Source organism: Macrobrachium nipponense, chromosome 1 (assembly GCF_015104395.2).
Source record: "Macrobrachium nipponense isolate FS-2020 chromosome 1, ASM1510439v2, whole genome shotgun sequence".
NCBI classification, from domain to species: Eukaryota; Metazoa; Arthropoda; class Malacostraca; order Decapoda; family Palaemonidae; genus Macrobrachium; species Macrobrachium nipponense.
The window spans coordinates 72,396,036-72,415,510 of record NC_087200.1 but is presented as its reverse complement, the minus strand read 5'-3'; the positions used below and the strand labels follow the sequence as shown (position 1 = coordinate 72,415,510).

Below are 19,475 nucleotides of genomic sequence, written 5' to 3'. Positions count from 1 at the left end.
ACATATTTGTCTAGTCAGACTTGCCATGCCAGAAACTCATGATTCTCAAAAAAATGTTCTATACTGAAACCGCATCAGCACATTTCACAAAACCATCTCCAGGATATGACCAAAGTGCTCCAAAATTGTCTCAAAGACATAAGTCACCCAAACGATACTGCCCAATTATATAAAAAATTATCACCTATTCGGGATAAAAAACTATGATAAACTCATAATTCCATAATTATTATATACCACCAAAAAAGAAAGTCACCTTCAAGGATTAATGCCATCTCCTTATATATATATATATATATATATATATATATATATAGATATATATATATATATATATATATATAAGGAGATGGCATTAATCCTTGAAGGTGACTTTCTTTTTTGGTGGTATATAATAATTATGGAATTAGAGTTTTTATCATAGTTTTTTATCCCGAATAGGTGATAATTTTTTATATAATTGGGCAGTATCGTTTGGGAGACTTATGCCTTTGAGACAATTTTGGAGCACTTTGGTCATATCCTGGAGATGGTTTTGTGAAATGTGCTGATGCGGTTTCAGTATATATATATATATATATATATATATATATATATATATATATATATATATATATATATATATATATATAAATCATCATCTTAATAATAACACCACTCCAGTGATAAAAATATTTCCTCCATTTAATTAATAACCCCACACAAAAAAAAATCATCCCCCCAAAAAAAATTGTCCTTAAATCATAACTCCCCAAGACATTACCTGAATTATATAAACCCCAATGTCATCTATTCGGCTCGTGAAACCCCAAAATTTAGCCCCAAATATCATACAAACAGGAATAATCACATGTTTATCATCACGTTTCTCAGCTAAAACAAAAATTTGCCGTATTACAACAACTTCCCACGTAAAATATTAAACCCCAAATCTTACGCCAAAATGACACAGATTTGCGCATAAGAAACAAAAACAGTAGAAGGAAATAAAAAAAGAGAAAAAAAACGTAAAAGCATTCCGCCACCAAATTGCAAAAAAAACAGACAACAAGAAAAAAATGAAGAAAGAAAAAAATGCAATTGCGTGACAATATATTAATCACCACAAACACCTCTTTTCAATTATGAGATATGTGTTAACCTCGACCGACATGTTTTTTTCCTCTAAGACTACAAATCTGTTTCCAATTTTCTCTTCAATGACTTTAAAAGGACCTTCAAACTTCGGGCCTAATATGTAATTTAGTTCATTTCTCATGTTAAGTTTTAAAAATGCCTTGTCTCCGACATTGATCTTGGGATCAGATGTTTTACTATTACTCTTCTGTACCATATCTCAGGTTGTGGATTCGAGATTACGGCTGAGACAAGCATGTCTCTCTCGCTGTGGATACCAACGCCTCGATCGTATCCTCCCCATGATGAGGTATAGTTAGCAAATCAAATGTGCCTCGTGCTGGACAACCAAACAAAGCTTCAAATGGGGACATTTTAATGGAATCACTAACCATAGTGTTAATACTATGTCTAACAACATTAACATATCTGTCCCAAATCTTATCATTACTACCTACAGTTTTCCTGAGAGCCTCCAGCACTTTCCTGTTTGCTCGTTCACACAACCCATTAGTCTCGGGTCTGTATGGAATAATTGTTACTTTCTGTATCCCCATGACTTCAGCTAAACATTCCAAGGTTTAGTTGACAAATTCGCTACCATTGTCGGTTAATAGAACTTCGGGTGAGCCATATCTGCAAATGATACCATTGAAAAATGCTATGGCTACTTCTTCGGCCGTTTTATGCTTAAATGGGAAAATTTCTACTATCCTTGTAAGTTCATCTATTATCACTAACAAGTACTTGTTCGCATACCTAGACTCACAAAAATTCCCCAGGATATCCATGTGTATTCTCTGAAAAGGTCCACTCGGTATAGGATACGATCCTAATTTGCATGAAGTTGTCCTTGCAGGCTTACATGCGTTGCACACCGTACAATTCCTTACAAAATTTTCCACATCTTTCCCCATGTTTTTCCAAATGTATTTAGCACGAACCTCATCATACGTTTTTTCTGTTCCCAAGTGTGAACTACCGAACCTGCAATGAACTATATCCAAAACCACTGGAATTAGGACCTTCGGAATTACGGTCTGTGTCGTATCTCCTTTACTTTCACTGGTTCTCAACTTATATTTAATTTTCCTAACCAATAGATTACCTTCTAACTCCAAACCCGGAAAAGGCAACTTATATATATATATATATATATATATATATATATATATACACATACATACATCGAGCTACAATGTCCTTTAATATCTAATTTCATATATGCTTTTAACCGATGGGGAATTTTTTCTCGATAATAGATTTACCTGTACCTGGGCGCGAACGCAGGAGACATTCAAATCCAGGCACGTTTGACATTTGACCTGACGGTATAGTTGAACTAAAATAGCAACTTCAACGTGTGATTTATACGGAAAAATGTTTTACTTTAATTTCGTGTGAACAATCCCAATTACTAAATGCTGTTCTCCGACCCCTGGACCTTATAATTCGTTGAAGGGAATGTGAGGCCTGATGTGGACATCTGGACATTGCCCACCAGAGCATAAACTAAAGCATATAAACTAACTCTCTCACCCTGGCAGCATGCCATTAACAATAATCTCATTTGTCGGTCTACAGTAACATTATTCCTTTGTTGCTGGGGAGAATTTCTTGCCCACAACTTTATTTGTTTATTTTTTTTTTTTTATTTGCTAATATAAATTCATTTATCAACATATCTATTTGCATATCCGGTGCGTCCTACTGTAAACATTTGCCAAAATTGTTGATTTCTCTATTTGACGAAGTTGTGATAATTGCAATTTTAGCCTGCAAGCTTTCAACATTTTTTCTTTACTATTTTACATGAAAACTGTTTTGCATATGAATTTCGTAATGTTTGCCAACATTGCACCATTTTTTGAGACCAAACTTTGATAACGCGAACTGCTTTTGTAAATGGGAATGAAATTATTGATATAGTCTCACCAATATCAAGATACAGTCGTAGAATCAATTTTTCTGTGACTGAATGAAACTGTGTCAAAAACCATAGAAACAGTTCTGTGACTGAATGAAACTTTGTCAAAATGAATGTGATTCACCACCTGAAAAGCTTTTAGTCGTAATTTCCAAAAGGTACATTAACTATAAAAAACCTAATGAACGTACTACCTGTTTGATTTTTTTTTCTGTTTTCATGAATGATCAACCTTTTGAAGGCTGATAAATGAGACGGCCCAGTAGGTGTGATATCAGTCACTGAGTTTTATTCCTTAATAAATACACATATAAATACAAATGTATGAATAAGAATGAACAAAAATAGCTTCAATATAGCATCAACATCTCTTCCTCATTCTCTCTTTTTCTCTTTCTCTGTCACACTCTGTCACTCAGGCATAAATATATACAATACTCAGAGTAATGGAAATAACATGTCGTGTTACCTCCTTCTGAAAGTCTAGCGAATCAACGCCGGGCTTTGTTCCATAGTTTAAAACAAAGCAAACGTTACGTGGCGTTTTCCAGTGGTTCTTCCCACTTCAGTACAGCATCCGCCAGAATGTCCAGGACGTCGGTCACAGGGTCGGGAGACCGTCTGAACGAGAGAGAGAGAGGAAAAAAAAGCGGGGTTTAAAATTGCTGTAAAAGAATAAATAAGTACGTACATTGGAAGACCCTTTACGAACATTTCCATAAACAGGTTACGATGTCGGTTTCTCGTTACGGAAGGATGACTGGGAGGTATTTAGGGTTAGAAGCCCAGGTAATGGTCACAAAAAACCCAAACAAGAATAACTGGGAGCGAGGGGGGCAGGGGGCGGGTGAGGGGTGAGGTGGAATGAGCTAGTTCAGAATACTGTAATGGGAAGGGGAGTTGGGGAAGGTTAAGAAAGATTACTGACAGCAGTGGAGGGAAAGTACAAAAATGACTCATGACCGAAGCACGATATGAATGTCAACAAACCAGGTGATGCGCTTCTGTTGCTCTGTCTCCAGATTAATATTGCACTGCTTGAGAGTTGCCTTTTCTTTGAATTTAATGTGATGAATGTTTAAAGTCAGATAAAATATAATTCCCAACTTTTGACACTAAATTCGAAATTACCATCTCACTGAGCACGTGAGATTATTCAATTAATAATATTGGATAAGTCCCTCCCAGAACATACTAGAAGGACAAACTGAATTTTGAATGTTCTCAAGACAACCTGATCAGCATGGAAATGGACTTACTCATGCCATTAGTCTTAATTTTTTATAAACTTTACCTACCCGTTGGGCTCCGTCGCATTGAACAGACTTTGATTTCTGTTCTCTTGCCACGCATGCGCAGCAATGGCGGAGAAGCTCTTTCCGCCTCGGCCGGAAGACTTAGTAAACAGATCCACCAGGAGAATGATGCCGACCACTACTAGCGTCAGGGCCCCGGAGGTCATCGTGTCGATCTCCTTGACGAGGTTTTGTACGAGCAAACTTTGCATCAACCCGTCGAAGTCGATCGTTCTGAGCCCATCCTCGATGTAGCTGAGGAAGGGGGAAATGTCGGTGGAGACGGCCATGGCTCGCACCAAGGAGAATGCAGGCGAGGAACTGACGCGTGGCGAGAGCCGTCTTCTCTTATATAAGCCAGAGAGAGAGAGAGAGAAAGAACCAGTGTAAAACGAAAGGGGGACCTCCAGTAACTGGGGAAGTCACGCTGACACCCGGATATGTGACTGGAAGTTAGATGTCGGAAACATATATATGTATGAAAATACAAAGAAGAAATAAAATGTTAGAATCATGTTTTGAAAAGTGGGACGTTTATTTCTCGAGATAGACGGCGGCACTTTTTCTTCTCGATCGTTTCGTAATCCAGAGACTAAACTCTGCCAAAACAGAAGTAAAAGCAACGTAAAAATAAAAAAGTATGTGTGCGTTTTGCAAGTCCCCCCCCCCCCCCCCCCCCCCCCCCCCCCCCCCCCCCCCCCCCCCCCCCCCTCTCTCTCTCTCTCTCTCTCTCTCTCACTCTCTCTCTCTCTCTCTCTCTCTCTCTCTCTATATATATATATATATATATACACATATACATATATATATATATATATATATATATATATATATATATATATATATATATATACACACGCACACACACACACACACACATATATATATATAATAATATATATATATATAATATTATGTTTACATCTATATACAATATTATATATATTATATATTAATAATATATATATATATAGTTTATGTATTTATACATTACATTTACAAAAGTGCACACATGCACACATGAATATATAGTATATATTTTTATTTATGTATTTATCTATATTTATTCATCAAAGCTGCTTCTCTCCATTCAAGGTAAAGAATGACCTTCACACTTGTCAGATTGGAAATATACACATACCCCACAGGTGAAAAATTTTCTCCCTACGGTACTCAAGTATATCTAAGTTTGAAAGAGTATTTACAAATCAATTACCACTCCAGAGATGATGCACATTAAACATGATGAGTTATTCACTTCGTGTATGGACTGGTTGGTATGAGAATGCTCTACCAAAAATGTCTGCGGTCTTTATACACCGGTCACACATCCTTCCTGGTGAAGGAGCTGGGGCTGAACGTTACAACGTTCGCAATAACGGGGTCCGATTACTGTTCATTCGGTGGAGAAAGTAAGTGGAGGTTGATGACGTCACGGCGCCACTGCAGGTATTGTTGGAACCCAAGATCCAAGCCATCTCACACACCGCTCTCGGTATTATAGTAACTTGACGTTATGGGTTACCTGTTATGATCATAACCACCGTCGGCATCTAATTGCTTTCCTAGAGGCGCTGGCTCTATGCTTCTGAGGTTAAATGTAGATTACCTGTATCGCATGTAATATTTCTATCCTTCATTTACCCGTCTGCTGCCATTGCTCTACATGCTTAGAAGTAAACTTTTATCTATATCAGTTTTCACAAATGGCATGAAAAATTATAGCAAAGGATTTGGCAATCCGAGAATGATTATTCCTCCAAGGTTGTACCTGCTTGGTGTATTTCCCATTGGTCAGGCCTTAACCTTGCTCACATCTGACTGTTAAGAAACAGGTTTTCCATCGCATCAGATGGGATGTCCATTATCTTACCTTTCTTTTTTTTTTTTACAGTGGCTGAATATAGATGTCTCTGTTGGTTTATAAAACATAATGATTACATATTAGGCTTGATTTTACTATTCACGCATCACACATAACGATAGCTTTCCATCGCTAATAGCATATCCTCTATTTATTGGAGCTTTATTCGTTTCATTACAAATGTAATGACATTAACGCGAAATTGAAGAATTGTTTTGTGCCATATGTAGCCAGATGCAGTACAGCATCGGAAGGTATAAAAAAATATATCAATTTAAGAAATACACAAGCAGTTCGTTGTTCAACCTATTCCTATTTTGAGTTTTCTCTCCTGGGAAAAATGTAGTGGTTGCATCCTCTCTCTCTCTCTCTCTCTCTCTTGATCATAAATGTACAATAAATGAAACACAAACACGGATGAAAAGGGAAAGAGAGAACATATCATATCAAAACATACAAAACATTGCATCGCTGCAAACTGAAATTGCCCTCAAGTAAACACAATTTACTTAGTAGGCCATTTTGCAATATGGTGATGATTCAGACAAAAGATGATTTCAAACGGATATTTAATGTTCTTTCAAATGGCCAAAGGAACGATCTGAATATGAGTGGTTTTGATATTGCATATGGTATTGCCATGCTCCTGCACACGGCTTTGATGGAGCCCGCAGCGTAATAAAAACAATTACATTTATACTCATATAAATACATGTATGCAATATCACAGAAGTGCTTCGGTTTACTCTCGCTTCCCCCATAATCTTTGCCTCCCACGTGGCCATATAAGTGATATAAACGATAACACATTCGTACCACGCAAACAAACACCACATTACACACATGCGCGCACACACATAAACGCTTTTAATACATACATACACACACACACACATATAGATATATATATATATATATATATATATCTATATATAATATATATATATATATATATATATATATATATATATATATATATATATACGTATATATATATGTGTGTGTGTGTGTGCGTGTGCGTACATATTTATAATAAATAAATATAAAATATATATATATATATATATATATATATATATATATATATATATATATATATATATATATATATATATATATATATATATATGTGTATATATATATCAATGAGGAGGAGAACATAATGAGTTGCTAAACGGGGTCAATTTATTCCCGACGTTTCGTAATGTGTTCATTACATTTTCGAGAGCTGTACAAAATAGATAACATAAATTACAAAGAGGCTATGAATTTAAATTTAAAAAGAAAAAAAAAGTTGCACAATGATAAAAAATCTAGAATATTAAGGAACAATTAAAAAGCACAACTTAAAAAACATAAACGTAATATAAACAGGACAAAAAATTATCAAAATAAGTAAAAAAAATAAAAAATTTAAAAGTTAAGCAAAGTTGGATCAACCTATTCAGCGGCAAGTACTGCTCTCTCAAAACTACAAATTTTAATGTTCCTAAACTAAATTTATTTATAGGATGATACTGTAAAGAAGATATTACGAAATGCCGGGAATATATTGATTCCTTTTAGCAAGTCTTTATGTCCTCCTCCTCATTGGAGATATATATATATATATATATATATATATATATATATATATATATATATATATATATATATATATATATATATATGTATATATATATATATATATATATATATATATATATATATATATATATATATATATATACATATAAGGTGTGTCTGCGTGTGTGTTCATAACAAACAGTATATGACTTTTATTATAGGGGGATAAGTGCTAAGATAGGAATCACTGATTGCTTGTGACGTGGAACACGCCTGGAAGAGGCGTTGCGAGATGTTGCAGACCCATCGAATAAGGTAACGTAAGAAAGAACTTTGAAAAAGTTAACCTTTGAAGTGACAATTATTGTGTCTAAAGAAAGGGAAGTGTGTTGCGGTACACATTCTTTTTGATTAACTTTCATGGTTAAAACGGATGGATTTGAAGTCACCATATAGAAAAATGGATTCCCTAAGACTTCTATTGACTTATTAAAATATTATGATTAGTCAGACATAATGAGATAAGAGAGGGTACTTAATTAAATATGATTTTGAGAGGAAACCGATAGTTTAACGTTTCTTTTGGGTCAGAGTTAATAATTGATTTTATTCCATTTTATTATTAGCTAGTTTGGGGAATAAAAAGTATATTTTTGTAACTACGGGAATTTATTTGCCTAGCTTCCTTTTCAGCCAACTCCCTAGAATGATCCGCAACAAACGAGGGTAGGTGTAGTTGCCAGTAGCAGTTTGTTTCATTTTGTTTAAACGAGTGTCATTTGGCCTTAAAAACCCGTTTAGGAGATTAGTGGCAGCAGTTAAATGGTTTATTAATGCCATAGGTAGCGCCTCCGAAGAGACTTTATAGATTAGGCATATTTTGGGGAGAGTGTTTGTAATTATGTATTGGACAACTTGCTTTAATGCTGACTTAAGTGAAGGTACCTGGGGCGGCCGTGTGGACAGTCTTGTTAGCAGTGGTATAGTGTAAACACGTATTTCTGTGTTATGGGGGTGGTAAAGTGTAATTATGTCATAACGGGAATGAATTACGCTCGGTTGCAATATGTGGACAGGTACCGACTTCGGTTCTATGAAGACATGTTTCCTTTCTTTTTTTTCTTTTTATTGGTGTTGATTTGCTCAAAAGTGTGTTTTATTTTGATGTCCCTCGAGATTCAGTGGACATTGGTGGGTTTGTGGTATTAAAATACAGGGGAAAAGTGATATTGTGAGTTTTGTATTTATTCTTGGCATAAAAGAGAGAGAGAGAGAGAGAGGGCAAGTGAGAGAGAGAGAGAGAGGCAGCCGGAGTGAACAGATGCTGATTCAAGCGATTTGAGGGTTCGACATATGCTGACTCTCGAACTGATTTTCTTCCCATTTTTTGTTCCCGGCATGGCCATGTATTAGATAAGTCAGCTGATTAACCTTGAATCTGAGGAGTGGCAAGTTCATGTAGTGGTTTGTTGGGCGCGGTTTATGTTTATTTTATCTTTTATTGGTGGATGATTATTATTAATTTTTGGGGGTTGGGGTTTGTGTGCGCATAAATATATCAATGTTACTGAGGTCGGGGCAAATCCTGAAGTATAAGGGTTTTCATGAAGAAAGCAAAATGGCTGACGCAAGTGGAAACCAGACTCTGGTTCACAGAATAACAAGGGTAAGTGCAGGTGTCAGTCCATTCCGTGGCATTGTAGACGGCGTTCTTTCCCAACCAGTGCAAATTTTTATTGAGGGGGTGAATAACTATTTAAACGCCAAGGGAATTAAAGATGATATAGAGGCGTTCACAGGGGCAGAAGCCTTGTTAGATTTCAATAAAGGAGATCTATCCTACAGGTGTAGGAGTTTTCAGTATACAAAGTGTTGGTCATGGACCAAATTACAAACATTTTTAAGAGCAGCTTATGGCTCAAAGGAACATGGTGATATGGTAAGAGATTTAAGAGGGCTGTACAAAATCATGAAAGGCACAACAAGCCTTATTGAGCACAGCTCAAAACCTTTTGACTTAGCGGGAGAATGGACACAGAAATTGAAAAATTCCAAATGGGTTAGTGGGAATAATGTCTCACTCGACAATGTACACATATTGATACACTTTGCAAAGCTATTACGTACCAGACAATAGTGGACAGTTTTGATGAAAAGATTGGACCTACATCAGACGAAGAACTAATTTATGGCCAAATTCAGAAACATATTTCTAAATGTCCCACGTTGGACCGGTTTAAAAAGACACAGAATTTCCTTCTCCCCATTTGTGTGCAAAAGTGAAATATAATAGAAGATTAATCGATCAAAGGCAACAGCAGTTGCATTGCTACAATTGTAATAAACTAGGGCACACAAAGAAAGTATATAGAGTCAAATATTGTGGAATGTGTAAGAGTGTGGATCACTATTGGCAAGCTCGTCCATCTCAGATACGGAAAGATGCAAGACCTACACCTCAAAAGTCTGGGAGTTACAATACGAGAACTTCCCAGGCAGGTCATTTAAGAGGGCAAAGGGATCGGCGAAATTTTTGGAAAGCCGATCAACAAAAAGGGTACAGATGATTTGTACATGCCATTGTGGTCTTGTGGGGGACGCCCCAGAGCCCAGGCCTATAGTATATGGAACAGTGAAGGATGTGGATATCACCGGTGCAAGTATAAACTTAATGGATCATAATTTGTATCAATCCATGTTCTCCCATTACCCTTTGAAACCCTCAATGGAGACAGTGTGTGATGTGCAAGCCCATAGATTAAACACCCTGGGTTTTATTAGAATACAGTTTACTATGGGTGATAGAGTGTTAATAGAACCATTTTTGCTTAAAAAAGTGGTTCCGTTAGGCAACAGACTTTTGCTGGTTTTATCCCTTATGAGGACACAAGTGAAACTGAGGATATGGAGATTATTGAAAATGGGGGTGCGTTTGGTGGTGCTAATGGTGATGATACAGGGAATAACCGCGGTGATGTTAAACGAAATATTGGGGGCCACGGTGGTAACAATTTTGGTCAGTGTGACAATGGCATTATGGGTGGTGATACTGACACTAATGCTGATATTATTACTGATACTAACAATGGGGTCTTGGTGGATGCAATGAGAACCAAAGGTGGTGATATTTATGGGATTGTGGAACGAGGAAGTACTAACTACAAATATAAATGTGTTTTATCAGAGGATGTTATTTTAATGCCAGGTTCAAAGACTATGGTAAAAGTCAAGTTGAGGGAAGTGAGAAAACCCACAGAAGTATGTGTAATTGAGGGTAGAGAGAAACTAAGAGGGGTTATTAGCATGGCATCAGTGAACAGTGTATCAAACACTGGTGTTACATGGATAGAATTACTGAACTGTAATAATACAGTAAGGAAATACCAGAAAAATACATATGTGGTAGATCTCCAAGATTGGAGTAATGACAGTGGTTCAGTGGCTATTGTAGAGGGGAAATCTGAGTTTTCAGAGGCAGAAATGCAATCAAGGAAGCGAATATTCAGAGAACATTTAGCTAATGCAGATTATAGTGAGCATATAGAAGCGGTAAGCGAGCTCTTGGCAGAATTTGGGGGCACAGTAGCTTTACAAGGGGATAAACTGGGATTGACTAATGTGTTAGAACATAAGGTAAACTTAGAGAAATGCACAAAACCTAGTTTTGTTCCTGCATACTGCATACCTTTCAAAATCAGAGAACAGGTAGAAAAAGAGGTCAATAAATGGGAAGAGGAAGGGATCATTAGACCTAGTGTGTCTCCATACAACTTTCCTCTATTAGCAGCGCCTAAGAAGGACGGTTCTGTCCGAATATGCGTTGATTTTAGACGTCTGAATGAAAAAACAATTCCTGACCATTACCCAGTAGCATGCATAACAGATCTTTTTGTAGAAATCGGGGGACATAATATTTATAGCTCAATTGATTTAGCACAGGGTTTTCTTCAGGTCCTTTTTAGTGAGAATAGTAAGGAATATACAGCCTTTTCAGTGCCCAAGGGACACTATGAATTTACGCGGATGCCGTTCGGTTTATCGAGCAGTCTGATGACATTTACCAGGTTGGTGAACACAGTTTTACACGGGTTATTGGGTAAAAATGTTTTTGTGTACATGGATGATATTTAATTGCAACAGACTCGATCGTGCAACACCTGGAAGTGCTTAAGGAAGTACTTAGGAGACAGGTTAGCAGGGTTGAAAATTAGGCTAGCTAAATGTTCCTTCTTGAAAAAGCAAATCACATATTTAGGTCATGTCATATCCAAGGAAGGGGTTAGAGTAAATGACGATAAAGTCAAAGCAATAACGGATATTCACACCCTGAGATCAAAGAATGAAATTAGGTCATTCCTGGGTATGGCGGGGTTTTTCCGTAGGTTCGTGAAAGGGTTTTCTAACATAGCAGCTCCTCTAACAGATGTATTGCGGGAAGACATTCAGTTTCATTGGGGAAAATCCCAGGAAGATAGTTTTCAGAAACTTAAGGACGCATTAATGAATCCCCCAGTTCTGAAATTTCCAGATTTCAGCAAACCATTCACATTAGTGACTGATGCCAGTCAGGACGGTATAGGTGCTTGCCTTATGCAAAGGTTTGATGGGAAATTCAATTCCATAACGTTTTATAGCAGGAAGTTTAGGACAAAGGACAGCAATGAAAGATTAATGACTACCGTAGATAAAGAAACCTTTGCAATAGTATCAAGTCTGGTTCATTTTAAAATGCTACTGATGGGGAATAAAGTAGAAATCCTCACAGACCACAAGCCATTATTGGATCTTTTTAATAAGCCCGATTTGTCACCTAAAAGATTTGATGGTTCTTAACTATCAGGGACTTTGATGCAAGACTCAAATATATAGAACGCAAATTAAATGTAGTCACGGATGCCCTTAGTAGAAATTTTTATGACACGGAAGGATCTCAAGTTACGCTAGTTACTATTGATTCTATACAATGGGATATGAGTCTCATAGAGCAAAGGCAGGATGAAGATGAAATTTTGGCAGACACAAAAGCGTTTCTTAGAGGGGAATTAGTCAGGAAACATTATAAGTTACCTTTTTCGGGTTTAGAATTAGAAGGTAATCTGTTGGTCAGGAAAATTAAATATAAATTAAGGACTAGTGAAAGTAAAGGAGACACGACACAGATCGTAATTCCAATAGTCCTGATTCCAGTGGTTTTGGATATAGTACATTGCAGGTTCGGTAGTCCACACTTGGAGATAGAAAAAACATATAATGAGGTGCGTGCTAAATATGTTTGGAAAAATATGGGGAAAGATGTGGAAAATTTTGTGAAAAACTGTACAGTATGCAATGCTTGCAAACCTGCAAGAATAACTTCCTGCAAATTAGGGTCATATCCGATACCAAATAGACCTTTTCAGAGAATACATATGGATATCCTAGGAAATTTTTGTGAATCTAGATATGCGAATAAGTATGTGTTAGTGATAATAGATGAACTTACGAGGATAGTAAAAATTTTTCCACTTAAGCATAAAACAGCTGAAGAAGTAGCTATAGCATTTTTCAATGGTATCATTTGCAGATATGGCTCACCCGAGGTTTTATTGAGGATACATAAAGTAACAATTATTCAATATAGACCTGAACGTAATGGATTACGTGAACGAGCAAACAGGAAAGTGCTCGAAGCTCTCAGAAAGACTTTAGGTGGAAATGATAAAAACTGGGATAGATATATAGATGTTGTTAGACATAACATTAACACTATGGTTAGTGCTTCCATTAAAATGTCTCCATTTGAAGCATTGTTTGGTTGCCAAGCACGAGGCACATTTGATCTGTTAACTATACCTCATCATGGAGAAGATACAATCGAAGCATTAATTTCCACAGCAAAGGAGAGATATGCTTGTCTCAGCCGTAATGTCCAGGCCACGACCCGAGAAATGGTGGAAAGAAGTAATAAAAAAACATCTGATGTTAAAATCAGTGTTGGAGACATTGTATTTTTAAAAATCAATGTGAGAAATGAACTAAATTACAAATTGGGTATGAAATTTGAAGGTCCTTTTAGAGTCGTTGAGGAAAAGACAGGAAACAGATTTATTGTCTCAGAGGAAAAAACAGGTCAGTCGAAATTAACTCACATATCAAAACTGAAAAGAGTTGGTTGTGGTACCTAAAATAATACCGTGCAGTTGCATTTTTGTTCTGATTTTGCAAATTGATGATGAAACGTGATTAGTCAGTTTAATGTAATGTTTTTAACTCTTTCATTTCTTCTATTTTTATTATGCGCAAACTGCAGCGATTTGGCGTAAAAACCAGAGGTAATTATTTCACGAGGAAAAACGGGTGAAAAGTATGGGAAATTTCTGTTAAGCTAAGAAATATTATAAGAGGTCCATGTGGCAATTCCTGGCGGTATTGGTTTTTTTGGGGTGAATTTTTTGTGGCTACTTTGGTGGTGAATTTTTGGAGGTGAATTTTTTGTGGTTATAATTTTTGGTGATCTGTGGTTTTATGAGCCAAAGAGGTGGGTATTGTGCTTCTTTTGTTACTATGGCTCTTGGGGGGGGGGGGGGGTGGCCCTACTGCATTGTGGTTTATGGGGTTATGGGGCCCTATGAAGGTGTTGTATTTTTATATTCACCAGTGGTTATATTTGGCAGTATATAATTGTTGAATTGTGGTTTTCTGTGGTTTACATCCCGACTAGGTGGTTATTGCAGTTTTATATACATGTGGCAGCATCATGAATGAGTTACGTTTTCGAGGACAATTGTTGGGTGCCTTTGAGGATGTCCTAGGGATAAATTTTGAGGAATATGGTTCTATAGTATCAGTAAAGATTTTTGGGCCATTTGAAGGCATGATGATTTCTGAGGTTGCAAGTCTGACTAGACAAGTCCATAGTGCGATTTGAGCACATGATGTATACAAAGGTGGCTTAATGCTGACAGTGCTGTGATGAGACCGGTGGCTGATATTTTCTTTTGGAGTTGATTACTCGGAGGTTTGCACCGTTTTCAGGGATGTGGATGATGACTGCCATAGGCAAGAATTTAAGGGATCAATTCGGGTCGATAGGATATGTTGTGGCAGCAAATTCCGTAACGATACATACTGCGTTTTATATGGAAAAGCACTGAATTATATTTTTTTTCTCTCTGTATACATTTTGTAATGGGAAAAGTTGAATTATTATCATTATTTTTTTTCCTACAAGGGAAACTCGTAATCGGGGTTAAGCTTTACATTGCATTTCTATTATAGAAAGGAGGTAGAATTTATCTTGGTATATGTAAGATAGAAGGGTTATTCGGCATTATATTTGATGGAGATTAACTGTATAAACATTACAGGGGTTTTGCTGTATAGGCATTATGGGGGTTTTTGACAGTATGTTCATATTTTATTTTAGTGAGGAATTTTTGATAATTTACTATGAGATTGGGTATATCAGTTGATGACAGATTCATGTGTTAAAGCAAGACTTTAGTTGTTCTATGATCATGTACACTTTTCAAATACGGACACACGATGATTTTAGAGAATTCCCAACTTCACGCGAGGGTGACTACCGAAACAACTTGGATCCACAACACCAGAGGTCAGAACTTCACACGAGCGATGATGTTACGGATCACCTTTGCAATGGACGAGATGTCGTCAGTGGATCGTCTCAGGATACATTCTGGGACAAATCAGGAGTCTACAATCTTCTACGAGGCGGGTGCGAGACACACTTGCATGGGGGTCACGGGATATTTCAGGTTGACAACGAGGTGGCAGTTTCGATTCCTTCATCGGAAGAGGTCGAATCTACAGTTCAGCAATGGGGGTGTTAGGATACACCTACAGGGGTCGCACACGCTTAATAATGGCGCATGCTGAGTTGTTTCGAGATGGTTCATGCGCTCAGCCGAGATCTACAATTATTCGACAAAGGTGTTCGTGAAACTCTCTTACATGAAACCACGAGGCAGTTAAAGTTCCACCTACATAGGAGACAGTTATGGCTCCACCACTAGGAGATAATGATGGGGATGAGTTCTTCTTCGACAACCGCTACACAGTTCCAGTGATCGTGGTGATAATAGCTATAATGATAGTCGAAATATGTGTTATAGAGGCTATCTTGCAAATATTATAAACTAGTATATACCAGTAGCCAATGTGTTGTGCGACAGGGGTGGACAAAAGACATACATAGGTGGCCGAGCCATCTTAAAGGCATGATAGTGAATTGCTAATCTCAGCTCTTTCCGGTTAAAGACAAGTCGGTTAGAGACAAGTGCTGGATTCCTCGAAGATGCTGAAATGGAAAAAACAGACAGGATAGATTACCAATGCATTTTGTGGTCAATGATGCCTCGAAGACCACCGACTTCGGGCATGGAGCACCCGTGTTTGGTGTGTGCGACATAGCGTGTGTCTGCGTGTGTTCGTAACGAACAGTATATGACTTTTATTATGGGGGGATGAGTCCTAAGAGAGGCCTCACTGATTGCTTGTGACAGAGTGTGGAACACGCCTGGAAGAGTTGTTGCGAGGTGTTGCAGACCCATCGAATAAGGTAACGTGAGAAAGAACTTTGAAAAAGTTAACCTTTGAAGTGACAATTATTGTGTCTGGAGAAAGGGAAGTGTGGTGCGGTACACATTCTTTTTTATTAACTTTCATAGTTAAAGCTGTGTTATAATTGTGGTCTCTTTATTTCAGACGGATTCGAAGTCACCATATAGAAAAATGGATTCCCTAAGACTTCTATTGACTTATTAAAATATTATGATTAGTTGGACGTAATGAGATAAGAGAGGGTACTTACTTAAATATGATTTTGAGAGGAAACCGATAGTTTAACGTTTCTTTTGGGTCAGAGTTAATTAATTTTATTCCATTTTATTAATTGATTTTATTCCATTTTAATGTTAGCTAATTTGGGAAATAAAAAGTATATTTTTTGTAACTACGGGAATGTATTTGCGTAGCTTGCTTTTCAGCCAACTCCCCAGAATGATCTGCAACAAACGAGGGTAGGTGTAGTTGCCAGTACCAGTTTGTTTCATTTTGTTTAAACGAGTGTCATTTGGCCTTAAAAACCCGTTCAAGATATATATATATATATATATAATATATATATATATATATATATATATATATATATATATATATATATATATATATTACAGACAATCGTGACTTTTTATGCATTTACAAAACTAAGCTTCATATTAATATATATATATATATATATATATATATATATATATATATATATATATATATGTATTTAATAATAAATATATATATATAGATATATATATATATATATAATATATATATATATATGTATATATATATATTAATAATTATTATAATAATTATAATTATAATTATATACATATGATATATATACATACATACATATGTAAAGTATATTCATATGCAGATTATGATGAGCGACATGACATGGCTAAAGACTCACAATTTACAACATAACACTTACAAGGTTACATACAAACATGCGTATTATGTGTAACTGCATATTCGAAGTTAGGGTGAATAGTCAAATTCACAACCATCTGCAAACGTATACCTAAATTTCTATTTACATAATATGTTTGCACGGGCAATGTGTTTTGACAGAGGAATCGTAGCCACCATTCACAGAAAAAAAGGACTTATGCGTTCTACGAGAATATCGACGAAACGAGACCCGTTTTCAAAATTATGATACTTTCCACTTATAGAGATAAGAAGGAAATATATCCTGATAAATGAATTGGGAACAGAAAAGGTCTGAATTACGTAGCGAACTCAGAGTTTCACTATTCTTATTGCTATAGCTTAACATATGGACACCATTACATACAATACGTTCTTAAAGCTATTAACTGCTTTTAATATAAAACGTTCCACAAAGCAGAACTGTTTTGAAATATTGATTGGCCACAGTTATTTTGTCAGTTCATATGACTCTGTCCGTGTTTGAATAGGAGGAAAGGAAGGGCTGTCATTAATTCGCATTTGGATTCTAATAATTACAACATATAAATATTTGTTCTTTAGCACAGGAATTATTTACAAAACCCAAAGAGTGACATTGATCACAAGAAGTCTGTACGAAAATCGAAATGAAGGTCTCATATCATTCACTGGATCTGACATACCGTGAGTCATGAAACAAAGTCATGTTGATTTTACTCTTTATTCGGGATTCCTTTAATCATCGGACTCATAAACTAACAGGTAATCCTGAGAATAACCTTTGATATATCTTTGTTTAATCCAACTGGAGTTATTCTTATGATAGAAAGTTAGAAAATTCCGAACATTCGTATTTTATATTCTGCTTTCTTTAGAGGAAGGTTTTTTTCCAGTGAGACTTACAAAGGCTACAAAGTACCGGCAAGGGCGTGTCCTGTAGAATATAGAGGCTCCTATTATTCCGGTGTTTCTTTCTCAAATGGTTGTGGCTGTTACGTTCTCTGACCTTTACGGTGACATTCAGGCAAAGGATTTGAACTTTATTGCGATTTGCTTCTATTGTCATGGGAGGTACGAAAGATCTCAAGTTAACAAGACGTTTGCTTTTTAGTGCCGAAAATATCGGGAAATTTACGAAGATATTTAAATGGCGATTGATTTTCTATTGTATTTTTGTATTTTGTCTTTTAATCGCTTCCAAGTTTCTTTCATTAACGATCAAGTAGGCATTAAAAAGTTACTTCTTTTATTTAGTTTTTCTACGCTTTAAAACCTTAATTAAACCATTGCTATAACTTTTTGCTACTATGTAATAAAGGCGGCAGAATACAATAATTACCAATTTACAATTGAATAATATATTAGTTCTAGATGTGAAACTGATTAAACACAGATCAGTCACATGATAAGGGAGTAATAATCTAAAAGCATGACCTCTGTAGTACAAAGAAAATACAGGTAAATAATTCCACCAGTATAACAACTGGGAAACTGATCCTGAAAACAATATTGAGAAAATAAAACGCAAGGTTGATGAAATTAAGCCTAATAAAAAAGCAATTGAGATAAAAAATCATCAGTGTACTATCACATGCTCTACCTTAATGGGTACGAATACTCCTGATATCAATTATAAATGCTATAAGCAGCAGAGAGAGAGAGAGAGAGAGAGAGAGAGAGAGAGAGATTGTTTTACTCCAGCCATGGGATTTCATGCATAACCGGAAATGAACCATAACTGTATCGCTCTATCTCAAAGGCTCAACTCAAAAATGCCCAAATTTTTACTGTTATTGTTTAATTTAATAAGCATTCGAGTCTGAACGAACCCCCTTTATTTATACTTTATTTTAAAGCATACTCTTCGAAAGCTATTTGTATGAACGCTTCACTGATTAAGTTAAACTTTGGACGAGTCTAATGGAGGATTTTGTTTTACATCTTAACTCGAGGATAATTGCGTTCGCAAATTAATTATTCTTGGAGCGTAATATTAAGGATATATGAATGAAGAATATTGGAAAGGGGTTGGAGTAAATTTCTGACCAGAGCCCAAGGAATATTTATTCTTGATATTCTCAAATGTCATACAATAATTGAAATCAAAAGACATGTCGAGGTAAGAAAGGGGGGCTATTATTGAAATATTTAAGTGCTCTAGACTTTATCTCCTGTCTGTTAAGTACAGAATGCATAAAAACAATATTGTTTCGCTTAAAATAAGATTACACTG

At 36.1% G+C, this 19,475-nt stretch overlaps 2 protein-coding genes across 2 annotated transcripts in view; one reads left to right on the top strand and one right to left on the bottom strand.

Annotated features, from left to right (window-relative positions):
* Positions 1-3,306: 3,306 nt before the first annotated feature.
* Positions 3,307-4,660, bottom strand: LOC135220205 (uncharacterized). Its single transcript, XM_064257484.1, has 2 exons — positions 4,342-4,660; positions 3,307-3,664 (listed from the first exon to the last, which is right to left on the bottom strand). The coding sequence occupies exons 1-2, from the start codon at positions 4,626-4,628 to the stop codon at positions 3,577-3,579; spliced, it is 375 nt and encodes a 124-aa protein (XP_064113554.1). The 5' UTR covers positions 4,629-4,660; the 3' UTR covers positions 3,307-3,576.
* Positions 4,661-15,767: 11,107 nt separating this feature from the next.
* The window catches only part of LOC135218814 (uncharacterized), a 4,556-nt gene continuing 848 nt past the window's right edge, over positions 15,768-19,475 (top strand). Inside the window, exons 1-2 of the mRNA XM_064255262.1 lie at positions 15,768-15,842; positions 16,028-16,165. Of these exons, the coding sequence (XP_064111332.1) occupies positions 15,768-15,842; positions 16,028-16,165 (213 nt within the window). The remainder of the gene's footprint in view (positions 15,843-16,027; positions 16,166-19,475) is intronic.